We start from the raw sequence: 19,272 nt of genomic DNA on the forward strand, positions 1-19,272 counted from the left end.
GTTTGTTTTCCTCTGGCTGCTCCCTTGTGTGTGATGTCACTCTGTGATCAGCGAGTGCAGCCAGAGTCCCCCCTCACCACCTCCCCTTATCTTTGTTGGTTCTCTGATTAGGGCAGGGTGAGGAGGTTAAAGAAACCCATGACTGACAAACACATCCCCATTCAGAGACTCCTAAGAAACATTTGTAATACTAGAAATCCAATTTTTCATTTTGTTTACGAAGAAATGTATAAACAGGAATCAATATTTAATTTATTAAATATTTGGGCATCAGCTTTTCATCATAATCATCTTACCTTTAATAAAAGAGAATATTTTATCTATTCTTAGGGGGTGTATTGAGCAATGTTCTTTTAAACTAACATGGTGGGGCAGAAAAATGTTATATTAGTTTTTTTTCATAATAAATCAGTTGTTTAGTATTAGATAATACAGTAATTACTAAATTTTTTGTCCCTCTTTATGCCCTTTGTAATGATTTTGAATGTTTTAAGCTTCCTTAGGTTGCTACAGCAACTATTTAGGAAGCCGTACTACTGCCTCTCTAGAAATAGGCAGCCACATTGGGGGCCTTGGGAAGCAGGACCTTCGCCGATCGGTCACGGGAGAATGGATCGATCGGCAGCTTAGATAATTGCATGGATGTAAAGGCTGCATTTATTCATACAAAAAAAATGGGAAAGAGGCAATGCTGCTTAAACTCTTTAATCTGGTTTAAGAAACCTTCTAAAATTGCACTTCAAAATGATTGTTGCTTAAAGAACAAGGAATGTCCAGTTATACCAGCGGTGCGCAAACAGGGGGGCGCGACCCCAGTGGGGGCTGGAGATTTTTTTTTGGGGGGGGGGGGGGGGCACGGGCGCTTGCAGAGGTTTCGTGCTCTCCCCCCAGGCATTTAAATTAAATGCCGGGGGACCGCGCGAGGCCTCTGCAACCTCCACTTACCGGGATTCAGCCGGCTTCAGCACGCGTGACTATGGCAACGTGGCGTCAAATGACACAGCTGGGTCAAATGATGCCGCAGGTCACGTGACATGACATCACACGACTCCGCCGTGCGAGGTAAGGAGGGGGGCAGCCAACGGAGAAGGTAAGGTGGGGGAGGTTGCCGCAAAAAAAGTTTGCACGCCCCCGAGTTATACCATAGTTTTTTTTACTTCACCAAGCTTTACCTTGGTTAGATCAGGACTCTAATCCAGATACTCCTACCTGGGTGTTATTAGAAAAATCCATGATTTGACCCAGGCTTTTAATATCCTTTTCCTTTATCATTGTTCTATAAAAGATCAGCCACAACCCAATATTTATTGCCTCTCATAAGGCTTTATTGGATTTAGTGTGTCTACCAACTCTTTACAATTACCTATTAAGGATTAAATCTATTTAAAATTGGAAATAAAATACAGTTTTTTGTCCCACTTGGGTGAATGTACTATAGTTTTTTTTTTAAATGAAAGGATTTGTCAAGGTAAAGGTACAAGAATTCTTTGGTTTGGAGTCAGATTTTCAATGATCATAGGTTGCAAAAAATATATTAAAGAGGCAATCCAAGCCATTTTGCGCCATTTTCCCCTAATTTCTTTCCATACAGAATGGAAGCAGGGGGTCTCCCAAGCTGAACCCCATTAATTTCAGCTCCAACAACCCCCTGCTTCCAGAGAGACTTACCTCCGAAGTAGGTGCCGGTAGCCGTTCTCCTCCAGGGATCACGTAATGGCCGCTGTTCAAAGAGCTCGTGTCCTGCGGGCCAATAGGAAGCCATGACATCATCGGTGTGGCTTTCTATTGGTCCATGTGATGTGGGAGCTCAAAACTTTAAAGCTCTGCTTGCTCAGCCAGAGCAGCTACCGGCACCTACTTCGGAGGTAAGTATCTACGGAACTAGGGGGTCCCCGGAGCTGAAATTACTAGCGCTCAGCTCCTGAGACCCCTTGCTTTAATCATATTTATTCATATATATATATATACACATGTGTGTGTATATATATATATATATATATATATATATATATATATATATATATATATATATATATATATATATAATTGGATTGCTCCTTTAAGATGAAGTGCCCTAACCATCATATTCTAAGTCCCATCTCTGAATTTCATCATTCTGAACGTGTGTTAAATACAAACAGAATCTCATGCAGGGCCGGCTCGAGATGCATAGGTGCGTTTTTTTATATACTGGCAATTCATGTAAGCTACTAATAACTTGATTTTTCTGGGAGTTACCCTTTGATCACAATTTTTTCCGTCCTGTTGGTTGTGCTCCGTTTTTTTCCAGAAGATTACCTGATCTATTTACCACACGGATGCTGCACACCCCAGATCTACTGGTCACAGGAGAGGGTTATACAACAGGTAATAGGTATCAGATATATATATACTGTAGAGCCGACGAGTATTCTAAAACAAATCTGGGGCAATCACCAACAAGACCCAGGTACATGCTGGGTACATGCTGGGTACATGCTGCAACATTTCAGTGACATTTCTGCAGACAGACTAATGGCCCATCGGATTAACAGCAGGGGTCCCTGGCAGTCCCATTGAAATTGAATGGGACTGCCATGGACCCCTGCTGTGTTAATCCGATGGGCCATTCGTCTCTGCAGAAATGTCACTGAAATGTTGCAGCATGTACCCAGCATGTACCCAGCATGTACCCAGCATGTACCCAGCATGTACCTGGGTCTTGTTGGTGATAGCCCCAGATTTTCCAAGGCAAGTTTTAGAATACTCGTCGGTGCACCTGTATATATAGTCCCACTTATTTTATTCCGGACATTGCTTAAGGGAAGCTGTTATTGCGCTGCATTATGTGAGGATCCTTGGGACCACACTACGCGCTTATTCCTCCCCAGCTGACCATGTACAGATGTTAATTGACGACAGGAGAGGGCTATCCGGATCTACATACTGAATATATACGGTGTAAAAGTTTTTTTTCGAGTGCACAGGGAGTCTGAGCACCATTCTTCACTGGACTTTGATACTCAAACATTTATAAATGTTTTATTAAATTAGACAAATCTAGTCATATTGGCATATTTAAAAACTAGGGGAAAACGTCCCTATTTCTTACGAGCGGATTACTAAGGCACCATATATGATGTTTGTAAAGTGCAAAAGATTAACGTATCATTTGTTTCTTACCACCCTTGTACCCTCTCCCCTTTTCCTTTCTGTACCCTACCCCTCCTTTTTTTAATTTTTATTTACCCTTAATAAAATATAATTATAAAAAAAGTTTTTTAAAAAGTCCCAATTTCCATTAAAATATCGGAGAGGAATTTTGATTTGTGCAGTCAAAACTTTTAAAGGATGTATTTCACAATCTTTCTTATTCTTTCTGCACATAACCGCCTGGACTCCCGGAAAACTTTATCTAACAGGTCTTACTGACTCCAATCTCTGTTGGTTTTATAGCAGGGAAATTGCCACTTTAGTTCATCATATTTTCCATTGCCCGAATACATTACATTTTTAGCAGTTGATTTGGAAGAAAATGTCAACTCGAACACGTTATTTTATAGATCAACCGTTTTAACACAAGATATCCCGGTTCCATCTAAACCAAAAAAAAATGTGGATAGTCTAATTTTGCGAGCAATAAAATTTATTTTTATCAATTGGAAAGAAAGAGCGTTCTATTCTCTCGCCCGCTCATTGGTGGAAATTAGGTTTTTTTCAGTATCCAGTTATGAAAGAGCAGCTGCAATGAATTAATCCACATTAACTACATTTCAAGTCAATTGGGCCGTTATTGGGAATGATTTAAAATGAATTTCTAGTGTGAATCTGTCACTGGTTCTATTATTTACTTTCTCTAGGCACCAGCTTCCGGATTCTTCTTCCCTCCATGTTGTAGTTTAATGCAGGGGCGCGCAAACTAGGGGGCACGAGATGGTTTTTTTTGGGGGGGGGGGGGGGGTGGAGTAGGGGGAGAAGCAGAGACCACGCGCTCTTCCCCAAGGCATTTAAAGCTGCAGTTCAGTCTTTTTTTTAAATTAATTTTTTTACTTCAATAGTTTCATGTGGGCAATCTCTAATTACCTAAAGAACTGTATAGCTGCAGGTCAATTAGTTCTCCATGTATTGATCGGCAAAAGTTGGTGACATCATTAGAGAAGGGATATGTTTTTCATCTGCTTCTGTCACTCAGTGGAAGCTCGTGAATATTCATGAGCACTCCTGCACTGACATGTGCAAGAGGGAGGGCAGGGCTGACAAAGGGGTGTGCCAGGGCTTGTGACAGGACATGAAGGGGCAGTGCCTTAGCAAATGGCTGTTAAAATAGAATACAAGAAAATTGGTCTTTCAAAGTTGTTGTTTTTAAAACAGAAAATGCTAAAAGTATTTTTTCTTACTACAGAACTGATTTATTAAAAAAAACACACATGCAGGATATAGACTGAACTGCAGCTTTAATTGAAAGGAGTTCGTGATAGCGCGACGTCACTCGATGCAGCGGGGCCACTGACGACGCTGGACACTAGGTAAAGGATGGGGGGAGCAGGCAGGGGGGCGCAGACTGAAAAGTTTGCGCCCCCTACTTTTAATGAATAGTGTACTCCATTATAGTGGATTTAATTTAGTCATTGCAGGCAGTATTGTTTTAATTACATTGTTATTATCTTATTTGTAATATAGTTAGCAGTTTGAATGTATAATGTGTCTCTTTATATATGTTTGTCCTTAATTTCGGTAAACCCTAAATGATTTAAATATTGACTAAAAAAGGAAGACATTTTGATTGTTAAATTGTTTACAAAAGGCTGCTTTTTGACCGGTATGGCAGATTAAATGACCAAAATTTTTTTTTGGTTTCTTTGTGTGATTGAGGCAGACGGCATGACTGAAAGACTCCGCCACCGGCTACATCTATGAGGAGGTAAGTTTTAGGGTAGGGGTTAACTTTAGGGGTTTTAGTGGTTAGGGTGAGTAATTAACGTAAGGGGTTTTAGTGGTTAGGGTGAGTGATTAACTTAAGGGGTTTTAGTGATAAGGGTAAGGGGTTATGCTTGGAAAAAGACATGGATGGCAGAAGCAGTTGTCTAACCCCACAATGTAGCATAATTATTCTGCATACCTTGTTTGAATTGAGTAAAATCTCTCTCTCTCTTGAGTAAAATCTCTCTTACCTCCAGCAGCCTGTTTCTCTCCTGTGTGCCTGTGTGTTTGACACACACAGCTGTGAGAATGCAGGAAGGGGGACGGTTGCATGAACAATTACAATTATATGTATTAATGTTGTATTGTGGTGTACACTTATCTTGTTGTATTTTATGTATTATCTTGTTGTATTTGAAGTATCATATTTTTATTTAAACATATTTAACCAATTGATTTACCTTAATACAGGAGTGTGGGGGTGGGGCTTACTCAAAAGGTATAAAAAGCTACCACAAGCATCACTAATCAGTCAAATCCTGGGTCTTGATGTGTTCAGACCTAGCTGTGCCGTACCAAACTGCCTGTAATTGAAGATTTTGTTTTATGCCTGTATCCTTTGTTTTGCAGGAAGAATACATTATCTCTATTTCATTTAATTTGAAAGAAAAGTCTACGCCTGTCTGCTGTACCCTCTCGCAACGGGCCAAGTAGGATTGCACCTTCAATGTCAATGTTTTTGGATATTTTTTTTGCTGTCACCTAATACAATTGAAAAGTTACAGCCATTGTTGAACTTGCTAACCAATTTACCAAAATATGAGGCGCTAAAAATCAAGCACATGGGAATTGCTAAGAATTGCCTTGCACCGGGCGTTACTCTGCATTCGGGAGAAGTTTACTCTAAATTATAGGTGACAAGTTTTTGACGCGCAGAAATAAATACAAATGCAAAATTTGCTACATCCCAATGTAATATGTGTTTGAATATATTAACACTCCTTAAATCCCAAGCAGCTGCACATGGGGGAAAGAGGTGTAAAGTACCTTAATACATTGATGGGTATTCATTTAATTCCAAAGCTGCCTTGATACATGTGTAGCCAGGTTCCCCCCTGTCATGGCTGACCCCCTCCTCCCTTTCGGCAGATGCTGTGTGCGAGGGAGTGAGGGGGGGCCGGCGCGCGAAGGAGCGATCCCTGGTAGCTAGGGACGCGAGCGGCGAGCAGGCCGGTTGCCGGGGACGCGATCGGGCCGTCGCTAAGGCCGCGATCGCGTTGCTACCGGCCCGGCGGCTCGGGAAGCAGGGCGCCGCCATGTTAGGGCTGTTGCGCATGCGCAGTGCCCGAACCCAGCGCGGGAGGACCAGATAGCTCGCGCATGCGCGAGATGAGCATGCCAGCCCCCAGGGTGCATAGGGGCAGAGACACCTGACGCCAGGGAACCAATAGGGCTGAGGGATTTGCCTGGGGAGAGATTGCTACATTTTTGCGGGGTTTTGCAGCCACGCAGGCAGTCAGGACACCACCAAAGACCCTGCGACAAGGAGTGACATTGTTCGCACTGGACATTCAACCCACGCGGTGTGGAGGACCCCGTCGGATTGTGCGGATTTATATCGCGGTACCCGTGGCTGGAGCCCGGGCAGGTAACCTGCAACTCACGTGCACCAACCAGGCCTATCACCCAACATAGTGGCTGCGCAGTCACACATACACATGTACAGTGATATTTGACTTCGGGAGCACGAGACATTTGGGTGGGGGTTACTGGACACAGGGTGGGGTCACATTGTGGGTGGTTAGCGTCCGCCGTGACGCCTAGAGGTGATAGCGTCCGCCGTGACGCCTAGTGTGGTTAGTGTCCGCTGTGACACCTAGTGTGGTTAGCGCCCGCCGTGGCGCATGATGAGGTTATGCTGTTATGCTGTTATGCTGTTATGCTGTTATGATGTTATGATGTTATGATGTTACGTGATATGTGTGTTTCCATTCAGTAAAGCCAGTCCTGTTTTATATTCGGTAGCGTTGTGTGGTTGTTTCCTGTGAGGGCCTCCTCCCACTCCGTTGGGATCCCTCCCAGGTGGAGGCGTTGCACCTAGAGATGTATGATATGTATGTACCCCAGGTTCCCCAAGCGGAGGCTTAGGCTCCTGAGAGCCACACAGGTTGCACAGCAAGTAGTAGCGGCGGTATTCATAGGGAACACCCGTTACATATGGATACCACAGACTGTGACTAAAGTCAAAATACATGTTCCGTCTCATTTTAACAATTACAGTATGATCCTTATCTCTTTCTTAGCATTTGTCTTTTCCTGTTTATTCACTGACATCGCCCACATTTTCTTCCATCCTCTAGATCAGGGGCGCGCAAACATTTTTTGTTGCCCCCCCCCTGCCTGCTCATCTCCGTTCTAAGCCCCCCCCCCCCTCCTTACCTCGCGTGGCGTCAGGTGACGTGATCATTTGACGCCGCGTTGCCATGGACACGAGTGACTTCGACAGAGTCCAGGTAACTTTTAGAGTTGCAGGGGCCTCATGTGATCCCCCGGTATTTCATTTAAATGTATTGTGAAAAAGCACGGGGCCTCTGCAACCGCCCGTGCCCCCCCAAACAAATCCAGCGCCCCCCACTTTGCGCACCGCTGCTCTAGATCTATATAACCACTGCCTTTCTGCTTCTTTACTTAGCACAAATATGTTGTAGATATGTAATGCCCAACGAGAGCGAGAGAGAGAGCGAGAGAGAGAGAGAGAGCGAGAGAGAGAGCGAGAGAGAGAGAGCGAGAGAGAGAGAGCGAGAGAGAGAGAGCGAGAGAGAGAGAGCGAGAGAGAGAGAGCGAGAGCGAGAGCGAGCGAGAGAGTGAGCGAGAGAGAGAGCGAGAGAGAGAGAGCGAGAGAGAGAGAGCGAGAGAGAGAGAGCGAGAGAGAGAGAGCGAGAGAGAGAGAGCGAGAGAGAGAGAGCGAGAGAGAGAGAGCGAGAGAGAGAGAGCGAGAGAGAGAGAGCGAGAGAGAGAGAGCGAGAGAGAGAGAGCGAGAGAGAGAGAGCGAGAGAGAGAGAGCGAGAGAGAGAGAGCGAGAGAGAGAGAGCGAGAGAGAGAGAGCGAGAGAGAGAGAGAGCGAGAGAGAGAGAGAGCGAGAGAGCGAGAGAGCGAGAGCGAGAGAGAGAGAGCGAGAGAGAGAGAGCGCATAACTCTTAAAAGCTTGTCTTTAAGATATATTCGGTCATTCAAAAAAAAAAAAAAAGTATGTCCTACTACTGAAATACACATTAATTTTTGCTAAATTTAAATTGTACCAACATCAATAGAAGAACTTGTATGCTATCATCTTGAAGAGAGTGTAACCAAGCCAATTCGACATGCTGGCAAAATACAGACTGTCAAACTTTCATGTAAGAAAATAGAGCTGTCCAATATGCCGGCCCGAGCACACCCTCTTATGTGGGCCAGATGTTCTGATGTCATCAACTTATGGCCAAACCGCGCAAGTCTAGCACGGGAATGTACGAACGATGAAGTGAAGCTGAGGTTGCTGCTGGAGGCTGTAGATAAAAATGGAAATGCCAACAAGGAACTACATGGAATGATTTGATAGATTAGGGTCTGGGATTTTAAATGTACTTTGCTATTAAAGGCACCAATATTTTAACTCTGAAGAGAAATAGGCTGCACGGCAGAATATATGTATTCCTATAAAACTGTACAGGTGCCAAAATTAACTTTTTCTTAAAGAAAATAGAAGGGTGACAACAATATGCAGACTGCCGGCATGCGCGTGATATTGATTTTGTTTTGTGTCTATCACTTGTGGCCACTCATCAACAGTAATTCAACAAGGGAGTCAGTTTCCATCACACGTGTTTCTCCAAGGGTGGTGGATGGTAGACATTGGGGCTACTCGGGCAGTATTTGTCTAAAAAAACCATATCGTTTAAGTTTCTGTTCTGTAATTAAGGATTGCTGGTATGCTATCTGTACAAAAAGTTGTAACCCAGAGGGCCTGTATTGGTGGAGTCAATTAGAGATAATGCTTCAAAGTTTTAGTTTGTTGGAAGTGTACTTTACATTGCAACATGTTTCACAGGTAGCTATTTTTCCCCTCTTGAACAAGCAATAAACCTTTAAAGCTGCAGTTTAAGCAATATATCCTACATGTGTTTTTTTGTTGTTTTTATAAATCAGTTCTTCTGTACTATGAGAAAATACTTGTAGCATTTAAAAAAAATATTTTGAATGTATTCTAATGCAACAAGCATTTTTGTTTCTATAGCAACCATTTACAAAGTCACATCCCCTTCCTCTTCTGAGACAGGCTCTGGCACTTGTGCCCTGCTCTCTCTTGCAGTGCACCAATTATATCTAGTGCCTGTCTGGTCACATGATCTTCCACACAGAACTTTGCATCTTGGGTAATCTTCTGCAGCCTTAACAGTGATATAAAGCAGGGGTACGCAAACTTCTCGAGCTGAGGTCCCCCTGCCGGGAGCCGCAGCGTTCGCGCCCCACCTCTAAGACTCCGCGTCAAACGATGTTGCGGGTCATGTGACATCAAGTGACCCCGCCGGGTCATTTGACGTGCGTTGCCATGGCGACTCATGACGTCACATGATCCCGCGGCGTCATTTGATGCCACGTTGCCATGGCGACGCGTCGTCGAAGTCGGGCAGAGACCAGTTAGTGAGTTACAGAGGCCTCACGCCTCCCCCGGACTTTAAATTAAATGCCGTGGGGAAGAGCGCGGGACCTCTGTAACCGCCGCGACCCCCAACTTTGCGCACCACTGATATAAAGAATTCCCGAATCTTCAGCAATCGATTACAGGAGAACAGATCGATCTGCAGCTTAGCTAATTACTTGTCAGTGTGCAGATTGTATTGATGCACATATTGAATTTAAAAAAAAAACTAAATTTAAATGTTAGCTTCAACTGCAGCTTTAAGTAACCACAATAGCCAAAACAAATGTGCCTCAAGTGTTGGTACTGTGTGGAAATGTGGGCTGGTTACTGTATACAGGGGTCACACAGAAATTAGCTTCTATGGTTAGCACACTGAAATGTTGTTTGTGTTTCTCTATAATGTGTTTTCTACACAAACTCAGCGTTTAAAAAGCTACATAAACAAAGTAAAGCAAAACCTGGAAAAATGTGTTAGTTTTTTTTAAAGATATAAATTGTAAGCACATGTACATATGTAATGTACTACTGAAAAAGTGATACATCTGACTATATCATTTCAGTGCCAGACGAGTGTGACTCATTAAAATACACCAAAGAAGCTAAAAAATTGGCATAAAACATAATGCAAGTGCACTGTAATTAGATATCTGGTTGCAATATTGAGGCTTTATGAGAGTGTATAAAAGTTATGCTGTTTTCTGCTATAGGAAATCATTCTTTTCTTTCTATTGATACACATGACATAATTTCTAAGGACACATTTATACAAAAAAAAAAACCAGGGGGCTGAATACCTCTAAGAGGACTTAACATTTCTGTTTTTCTCAAATTATTCTGCAGGGATTGCACCTAAAGGCTCCTTGTTAACCTTTGAGTCTCAAGCCTCCCGTCTCCCCAAACCTCTGTACTTGTGCATGTCACTGGTTTTCTTTAGCTTTTCAGCTTTCTCCATTGCATTAGCATGTGCAACTTTGCCGTTATAACTACATGCAATGTATGTGTCATTGTCTTTCATGTTCTATTGTACTGTGCCTACAGAATATGCTGCAACCTGATAAATACATATTAATTAGTAAAAGTATTACAGTATACACTTGCGGGATGACTTTTCAAGCTTACCTTGGCTGCTCGTTGTGAAGTCAACAAAACGATACTCATAGGACACGTCGGTCTTGGTTTCTACATGGGGTCGCTTCAGAGTGGAATAAATGTTACCAGGTCTTTCATCCTGTTTCTCCAATTTATTTAGCCCACAGCCCATTGTAACGGGTGCTATGAAAATGGAAAAGAAAATACTGGTGAATAATTCTGTCCTCCTGTCTGTAACGGTGTCATAACCCAGAATTCCCGCCATTTATGAAATGCAAAGTTCTATATACAGAACAGGTCTCAGAAGAGGTTTATTTATAACATGTGACAGTTATTCCCATATCAAAGTGACTGGCTCTATTTTGCTGTTCATATCTCATTAGCCATCAAGTAGATGCAAAATAACATCCAAGGACTGAAATATTCCTAGGGTATTTATTAACCTCAGAGAAGAGAAGGGTGTCATGTAATTCTGGTTGCTATTGGCATTTAGTGAGATAAATTTGCATATGAAACAAATGTTTTATGTGCCAGTACAAATGTTACAAATTTCAATTTCATTTAGCTTCTTTAGCTAAGAAATAATAGGGATGAATATGAGTATTTCATCTTAAATTAGGAGGATGATCAACCGGAATTGGGTCACAAGTGAGGCAAATTCGTTCATCTACATTTCAAAGCTTCATCACTTTCATTGATCTAGTCTTAAATGGGTTTCTGAACTCTACCTCCACGATAGGTTTAGGGCCCATGTTTACTAAGAGGTGCTATTCTTTTAAACAACAATTCCCCCAACACATTTTTAATTTTTTTTTTTACAAATCGGTAACCGGGGAGTCCTTGAGAGCCGAACCCCGTGCTCCTTACTGGGGATTACTAGTTACTACGTCATGGGGTCTGGCACCCCAGACTTTAAGGGTGATTGCATCTTTCTAAGAAAGCCAATGGCTCCTTTTATGTTTATTTTTTATTGGTTCAGTTGAACTGAAAAAGATCCTCTTAACATGATTACTTTGCCTTGTTTCTACTGTGACGTCCGACTCATAAATGCTTCCATTTTACAGCACATATGTCTATTTACAAAACTGCTTGGTGTATTTTCTGCTTCAGGGGCAGCCAAGCTCACAGGCCTGGATTTGAGAAGCACAAAAGTCGAAATATTTCTTCTTTTACTGAGCAGTGACTGAGAAGGTAAAACACATGCCTGTAACCAAAGTACTCAGAGCTACCAGAAACAGATATCCCCCTCCGACAAAAACATCACAAACAATTGTACATTTTGCAAGTTATGTACAATATGACTACACGGTTAGGTCCAACCATGTGCAGAGAGTTGACCCTCACTGCCCTGTTAAAATGACCTCTAACCCCTTTTTGAAAACCCCTACTGTGAGGAGGCCCACGGTTAATGGATACACATACAAGACAAAATCAACACTTCATGTATGGTAATGGTCTTAAAGTATTTCTAGAGAGAACAAGCTTTGCTATGTGGAAGTGCATAGAGTACAACTATACAATGCAGCATGTCTGTGAACCGTGCTCGGGTAAAGAGTGCAAACCTTCCCTCTGCAAGTAAGTATTGCACCCACTATACACAGTTTAACAAAACATATGTGTGCAGCATTTATTGGAATAGGAAATGTCACAAAATGGTTCCCGCCCATCCAAGCTGTTTCCATTTCGTTGTCTGAGCACATTATAAAAAGGTACACACATGTACTTTTGCCTAGTCTACCTTGTTGATGATGTGCTCTTCCCTTAATAGCAGCTATAGCAATAGTAACATCTGCTCTTTACTCGCTGCACCCTACAAGATAATGCTACAGTTGAGTTTGTTATATGGATCACTATACTGTACACACAGCTGGAAAGTTGACTTTCACTAGAGAGTTACAATATGCACTCTCTTAGCAAACTTATGTAACGGGTTTCCCCCCCCCCCAATCGCAGATATGGTGTGGGTGCGGAGAACATACGTTTTAGCAGGTGTGTGTGGTGCGTTACCTGTTGGCTCACAGGAGGGCTGAGCTTCCGCCACGGGGAACCTGGGGCAATTACAATACTATGGACAACCACTTACAATAGGTGCAGCGCCTCCACCTGCGATGGCTCCCCGCAGAGGGGGAGTGGATCCTCGCAGGACAAACACAATGATCACATACACAATGGGGTATAATAACTAGCAAATTTACTAACATGTAATACAGCACGTCACATTCATAACATAACCTGTGTCCCTCTCAGGAGGAGACACTAACCGTGACGTCTCGCAGGACGATTCCCCAACACTAGGTGATCCCACCCAGTGTCCAAAGAACCCCACCCAATGTCCCGCACTCTTGCAGAGAGTCAATGGGTGACTGCGCAGTCACTATTAAGCTAAGGGCCCGGTGGTACACTTAGAACTGTAGATACCTGCCGAGCACTCCAGTGCTCGGATCAGCAACGCTTCACAAAGGGTCAGACGCGTGATGAATCCGTCTGATCCTATCCTGGCGATATTCTCTGTGACCCCAACGTGGGTCCGAACTCCGTCACTGGAACCGCAGCATCCGCTGAGTCCCTAACTGACGGTATAGCAACGTGACACACACTGCACTATAGGCCGTCCCTATAACACAGCATCCTTAAGTGGCTTAAGGGTCAATCTCCTAGGGCATTCGGGGTTGCCTATCCTATATAGGTAGGTCTTGTACCCACCCTACTCATAATACGGGCCCTGGGCCATGGCTCCCCGGATTGGTTACCGCTATGAACCCCCCCAGTTGCCTCATACTACACGCAACGCCGGCCTGGGCAATGGCTCCCCGGATTGGTTACCGCTATGAACCCCCCCAGCGCCTCGCCACTCGCAACACGAACCCTGGGCTATGGCTCCCCGGACTGGTTACCGCTATGAACCCCCCAGCTGTCTCGTGCCACTAATTCACCGAAAGCCTGCCGCAATGCGTCTGCAGACTAACCTCAGCCCCCTTTATCCCTGGCTATTCCCCAGCTCTGACTACCATGAGTGACAGGGTCCCTAACCTGAGACTATCTCTGGCAACACTCACATTACTGGGGAATCAGGGCTAACTAGGGCCTTATCTGGGGCCAAGGGGGTGCTGGCCTAGTACAGGGTCCCTCTCTCTGGTACCCTACCTCCTTCCCTTGTCTGCCCCTTCCTCTCACTACTCGCAGGCTCTCTGCCCGCGAAATATATCCACTTGCTCTCCTGACCGTCCTGCAGCCCTATTGGCTCCGATGAGGCACCTGGTGCCTCCCTCGCTAAGCACTATGGGAATTGTAGTCCCTGGGCGCCTGCAATAACATTGGGGCCGCGTGCGGGCCTTTCCTACACCTACACTAACCCCTAATGGCCGCCGCAACCTCTCCCTGTCTATCCCTACTCTCGCGCGACCCTCTAAAGGCTGTATTCCCTACCTACTTCTGCGCATGCGCGACTCTGCCCTGAATCTGGGGCTCTAACTGCGCATGCGCGACCACTGCGCATGCGCGAACTAAGGGGCAATAGCGGCGCCCTGGCCGCCCAGCTCCGGGAGCGCCGGGAGCCCTGCGACGCGCGTGCGGCCTTAGCAACCGGCCGCACGCGTCCCCAGCAACCCCCGAGCCGGGACCTGACTGCTCTCACCTGTTCGATCGCCGCGCGGGGCCGCCATTGGCCTCGGCGGCGCCCGTGATCGAACACCAGGTGAGGGGGGTGCTGCTCAGCAGGGGAGACCTGGCTACATCTACATCGCTAAAGAATGAGCAATTAAACAAAAACCTCATTGCTAAGTCTACTTCATTATTTATTTATAAATGATGAATGACAGTGGATATGTACTGATATGGTGTGCTGAAAAAGCAATTATCCTGACAAAAGTATTATTATTGTAGTGTAGCCAGGTAACCACCGGGGCTACTAATCCTCTGCCTAACACGTAAGTCCTGGTACCAGCGCAGGCAGTGTTGGGGTTAAATCTGCCCATGCTCCTGCAGTAAACAACTCCCTTGAGTGACAGGGGGGTGGCCTAAGGCCTGGGTACTGCCCTATCAGGGGCTCAGACCTAGGACTCTCCCCGGGGTACAAAAGGAGCTGCAGAGCTTAAATTTAGTCAGTAGTTGGAAGTGTGGAGCCAGGGCTCTGGTTCACGTTCCTTCCCCTCCCTCAGGGGAGTGGGATCAACTACCCCATATTCCACCAGGGGATATGGGAGTCAGGGGTAGACCTGTGGGGCCTCAAGCCCTGGGGGTTGTATTTAGGGAAGGGGATTATCGTGTGTGTATTTGGGGAGGGGGGCCTATTTGGTGTGTATTTGGGGATGGGGGCTTATTGTTTGTTTGTATGTGTGTATATTTGGGAGGGGGGTCATGGAGTGTGGGGAGGGGGGAGAAATACTCTAATACTAAATAAATGAGGGGGGGAGTGATGGGGTTTAAGAGAGGGAGGGTGGGGAAGGAAAGCGTGATGGGAGAGTGTAACAGGGTGGGGGAGTTAAGAGAAAATGGGGGGGGGGGGAGAGAGTTCGCAAGGCCTTTAACCCGTGGCTAGGGGGCCGTGGTGGAAACTTTAGTCCTGGGCCCCGGGAAAGCTGTCTGTGGCCCTGTCTACATTTACTTAAGTCCGAGCTAATATCATTAAACTTAATTGATATATATACAACTCTCTACATTATTATTAATTCTGGATTATTCAACTTTTCATAATATCTCACAATTTAATTTAACGCTACATGCATGTGTGTATGAACACTTCAACATTAGTAGGTGTATTATAATAAAAAGGTTTTGTAAAGTAATTCAATTCAAACTAATTATTACGTTTGATTTAGCAGTTGTCTCTTCTCATTTTTCAGTTCTGAGATTTTTTGGGCCTAACACTTTTCCGTAGGCCCTTGGGAGCTTCGTAGGCTCTGGGCACTGTAACCATTGTGCCCAGTGGATAAGCCAGGCCTGACATGGATGATTTCATAGGTTTGTTTACGAAAGCAGATCAACGTTATGGTCACTCACATGGACCTTTCTCAAAACAAAAGACAGTATGTGCAGTAACCAAAATATATACACCCACAAGCCAAAGATGCTGTGGAAAAATGTTGACTTGGCATCAAAACAGTAGTGTGGCTGCTTAGAGACAGTCTCCACCCAAGCAGGTAACAGCAGAGTAAAGAGACAGTCAAGCGTATAATGAAGGGTAAACAATATGTGCTCTCAACTATAGATCTGCCTACATAGTATATACCACGGGTAGCTAACCAGTCCTCAAGAGCTACCAACAGGTCAGGTTTTCAGGATATCCCTGCTTCAGCACAGGTGGCTAAATCAGTGTCTTAGTCTTCGACTATATACTATGTAGCCATCCTGGTCCGAACAATGAAAAAATAAACAAATTCAATGTTCATTCAACCAATGTTTTTTCTTTTGTTTGCCAAGAATTTCAAGTCCCCTTTCCCTGGTATTGAAGTGTTACTACCATTTTAGCTCCAATGTTTTCAGTTTTGTGTGGATTGGATTAAAGCCGATCTTAAATAAACATTTGAAGAATCCGGCGTTAAACCAGCAGTTCACGCTTTTTACTTTCTTGAAGAGATCTCTTCCTATTTTGAAAACCTTATGCTCCATTCAGGAGATGTAAACATTGGGAATATTAAGTGAATGGGAGGTTAAAATGGAGTTCTGCCCAGAGCTCAGTGAAGTCTAAAGGCTACAATGGTAACATCATAAGCTAGAGCAGTGTTTTTCAACAGGGGTTATAGGAGCCCTTGGATTCCCCGGGCATGCCTAAAGGGTTCCCTGCAATTTTCAGGTCATTTGAAAATTATACCAAATACAGAAGAATTTACAATGCATCTGATCTCAGACACGCTATTAGAGAGGATCGGGGTTCCTTACAATGCATCTGATCTCAGACACGCTATTAGAGAGGGTTGGGGTTCCTTACAATGCATCTGATCTCAGACACGCTATTAGAGAGGGTTGGGGTTCCTTACAATGCATCTGATCTCAGACGCGCTATTAGAGAGGGTCGGGGTTCCTTACAATGCATCTGATCTCAGACACGCTATTAGAGAGGGTTGGGGTTCCTTACAATGCATCTGATCTCAGACGCGCTATTAGAGAGGGTCGGGGTTCCTTACAATGCATCTGATCTCAGACACGCTATTAGAGAGGGTTGGGGTTCCTTACAATGCATCTGATCTCAGACGCGCTATTAGAGAGGGTTGGGGTTCCTTACAATGCATCTGATCTCAGACGTGCTATTAGAGAGGGTTGGGGTACCTTACAATGCATCTGATCTCATACGCGCTATTAGAGAGGGTTGGGGTACCTTACAATGCATCTGATCTCAGACACGCTATTAGAGAGGGTTGGGGTTCCTTACAATGCATCTGATCTCAGGCGCACTATTAAAGAGGGTTGGGGTTCCTTACAATGCATCTGATCTCAGACGTGCTATTAGAGAGGGTTGGGGTACCTTACAATGCATCTGATCTCATACGCGCTATTAGAGAGGGTTGGGGTACCTTACAATGCATCTGATCTCAGACACGCTATTAGAGAGGGTTGGGGTACCTTACAATGCATCTGATCTCAGACACGCTATTAGAGAGGGTTGGGGTTCCTTACAATGCATCTGATCTCAGGCGCACTATTAAAGAGGGTTGGGGTTCCTTACAATGCATCTGATCTCAGACACGCTATTAGAGAGGGTTGAGGTTCCCAAGGATTTTAATATTATAACCAAAAAAAAGGTTGCAAACCACTGACCTAGAGAATCATGATCTTTAACACTCAAAAACATATTGGGGAAAAAAAACCATGACATGCTTACATAACATTATAATAAATAGAAAGTCTAATGTGGAATCCAGGGGCTAATAACATTATAATAGGCTTCTGGGAGAATTGCTGCCTTAACTCCAAAAACAAAGCTTGTGATACCTAACCCTGCAGTGTTTAAAAGGGCTAATTATTGCACAGTGCCTTAAAATAAAGTTATTGAGAAATAACAAAGAAAAAAATATCAATGAGCACAGCTGGAACTGAGATGCAGCTGGAGAGTGCACCAAGCAAATAACACTGTTAGAGGCGCAATTCTTGTTAGCTGACTAAAAAAATTTAAATTTTAGACAACAGTGTAATTGGTTTCTTTAAATAAATGTCACAAAGCTTAAAGGACATACTTGAAAACGAGAGGTAACTCTCAATGTATTACTTCCTGGTAAAATATTTTATAAATAAATAAATACATTAAAGGCGCAGTTCCGCTTGTTCGCCTTTTAAACATTTTTTTTTACATTTGCATGGAGTTGATCTGGGCATCCCCCAGTTCCTGAAGTATTTGTAGGGGGTTTTTTTTGTGTGCCGGTTTAACACCAAAAACTACAAATATGGCTGCCGCACTACAAAATGGCCGTCTCTAATAGAAAGCCACAATGTCATCTTCCAAGCCCTGACCACACGGTCACTTTGAGATCTCTTGCCAGGCCGAGGGACCTGGGGGTGTGGGAGGGCAGACGGTGGAGACTACAGATGAGCTCCTGGGGACCCCCTTGTTCTGATAAGTTCAAAAATGGATACTAATTAGGTGGTTTAAATCAAAGATTTGTCTGCTTTAGTTTCTTTTAAGAAGAGAAGTGTATACAGGGTTCACATGTGATTTTGATCACCATTTTACATCATATTCTATTAGTTTCTTTTAAGAAATATTTTCTTTTTCCTGGGGAATTTAAATGAAGTCCGCAGTGAAAATCAATCAGAGGTTGTAAATGGAAGGAAGGCCTCCAAGTTGTGAAGTAATACATGTAATAATAATAAAAGTATGATTACATGAAAGACTGAATTGAATAACAAGTAGGTTTGATAATCCAATATGGTCGAGTTTGGTAAATATTCAGCAATAAAAATGAAGAAATAGTCAGCATTTTTAATTTCTCCTTTGAAATTATATATGACATAATCAAATTACATAATAGGCACCCAGCGGAACACAAAACAATTACTTTTTAATGAAAAGAATGTTAAATCTTTTTTTATTTGGATTTTTTTTTAATCTTTTTAAATGAATATCACGCTGAACACCATACAAAGTCATGCTAGAGATAGAATATTTGATGTAACCCTTTGAGTGCCCGAGGAGTCGCAATACCTGAGTGACACAGCCCCTCAGGTACAGTACATTCAGGTGACCGCAGCGGCCATTTTCCAGGAACAGGAGGCGGCCTCTTCCTCCATTACATTACTGGGCTGAACACGTCCTGCCCTCTATGGGAATGTCGGACGCGATGTAAGCAGGAAAAACAAACACCTTTGAGCATGACGTTGTCACTATATCACGGGGCTTCCGGAGTGTGCCAGTCCCCGGGACGTAGCGACTATGTCCTGGGCTACGGAAAGGGTTAAAGAAATTATTTCCTCTTGTTAATAAAAGCAGCAATTCCCCCCAGAAACTTATATAATAATATAATAATATTACTATACTAATATTAGTATCTCGCCCCTCTGAGCATGTTCTGCTGTTTAAAAAATAAAAGTATTAAGTGTTGAAAAAAACCCTGGTGATTTTCTTCGCATCTGAGGTTACCATGGCAACCTTGGGACTGCACTGGGATTTGGGG

At 43.8% G+C, this 19,272-nt stretch overlaps 1 protein-coding gene across 2 annotated transcripts in view; it reads right to left on the reverse strand.

The window, feature by feature from the left end:
* Positions 1-19,272, reverse strand: part of RFTN1 (raftlin, lipid raft linker 1) — a 252,601-nt gene that overhangs the window by 199,069 nt on the left and 34,260 nt on the right. For both annotated transcript variants that reach the window (XM_075586894.1, XM_075586893.1), the window contains exon 2: positions 10,700-10,852. In XM_075586894.1, the coding sequence (XP_075443009.1) occupies positions 10,700-10,841 (142 nt within the window). In that variant the 5' untranslated portion in view covers positions 10,842-10,852. The remainder of the gene's footprint in view (positions 1-10,699; positions 10,853-19,272) is intronic.

This window comes from Ascaphus truei, chromosome 2 (assembly GCF_040206685.1).
Source record: "Ascaphus truei isolate aAscTru1 chromosome 2, aAscTru1.hap1, whole genome shotgun sequence".
Lineage (NCBI taxonomy): Eukaryota > Metazoa > Chordata > Amphibia > Anura > Ascaphidae > Ascaphus > Ascaphus truei.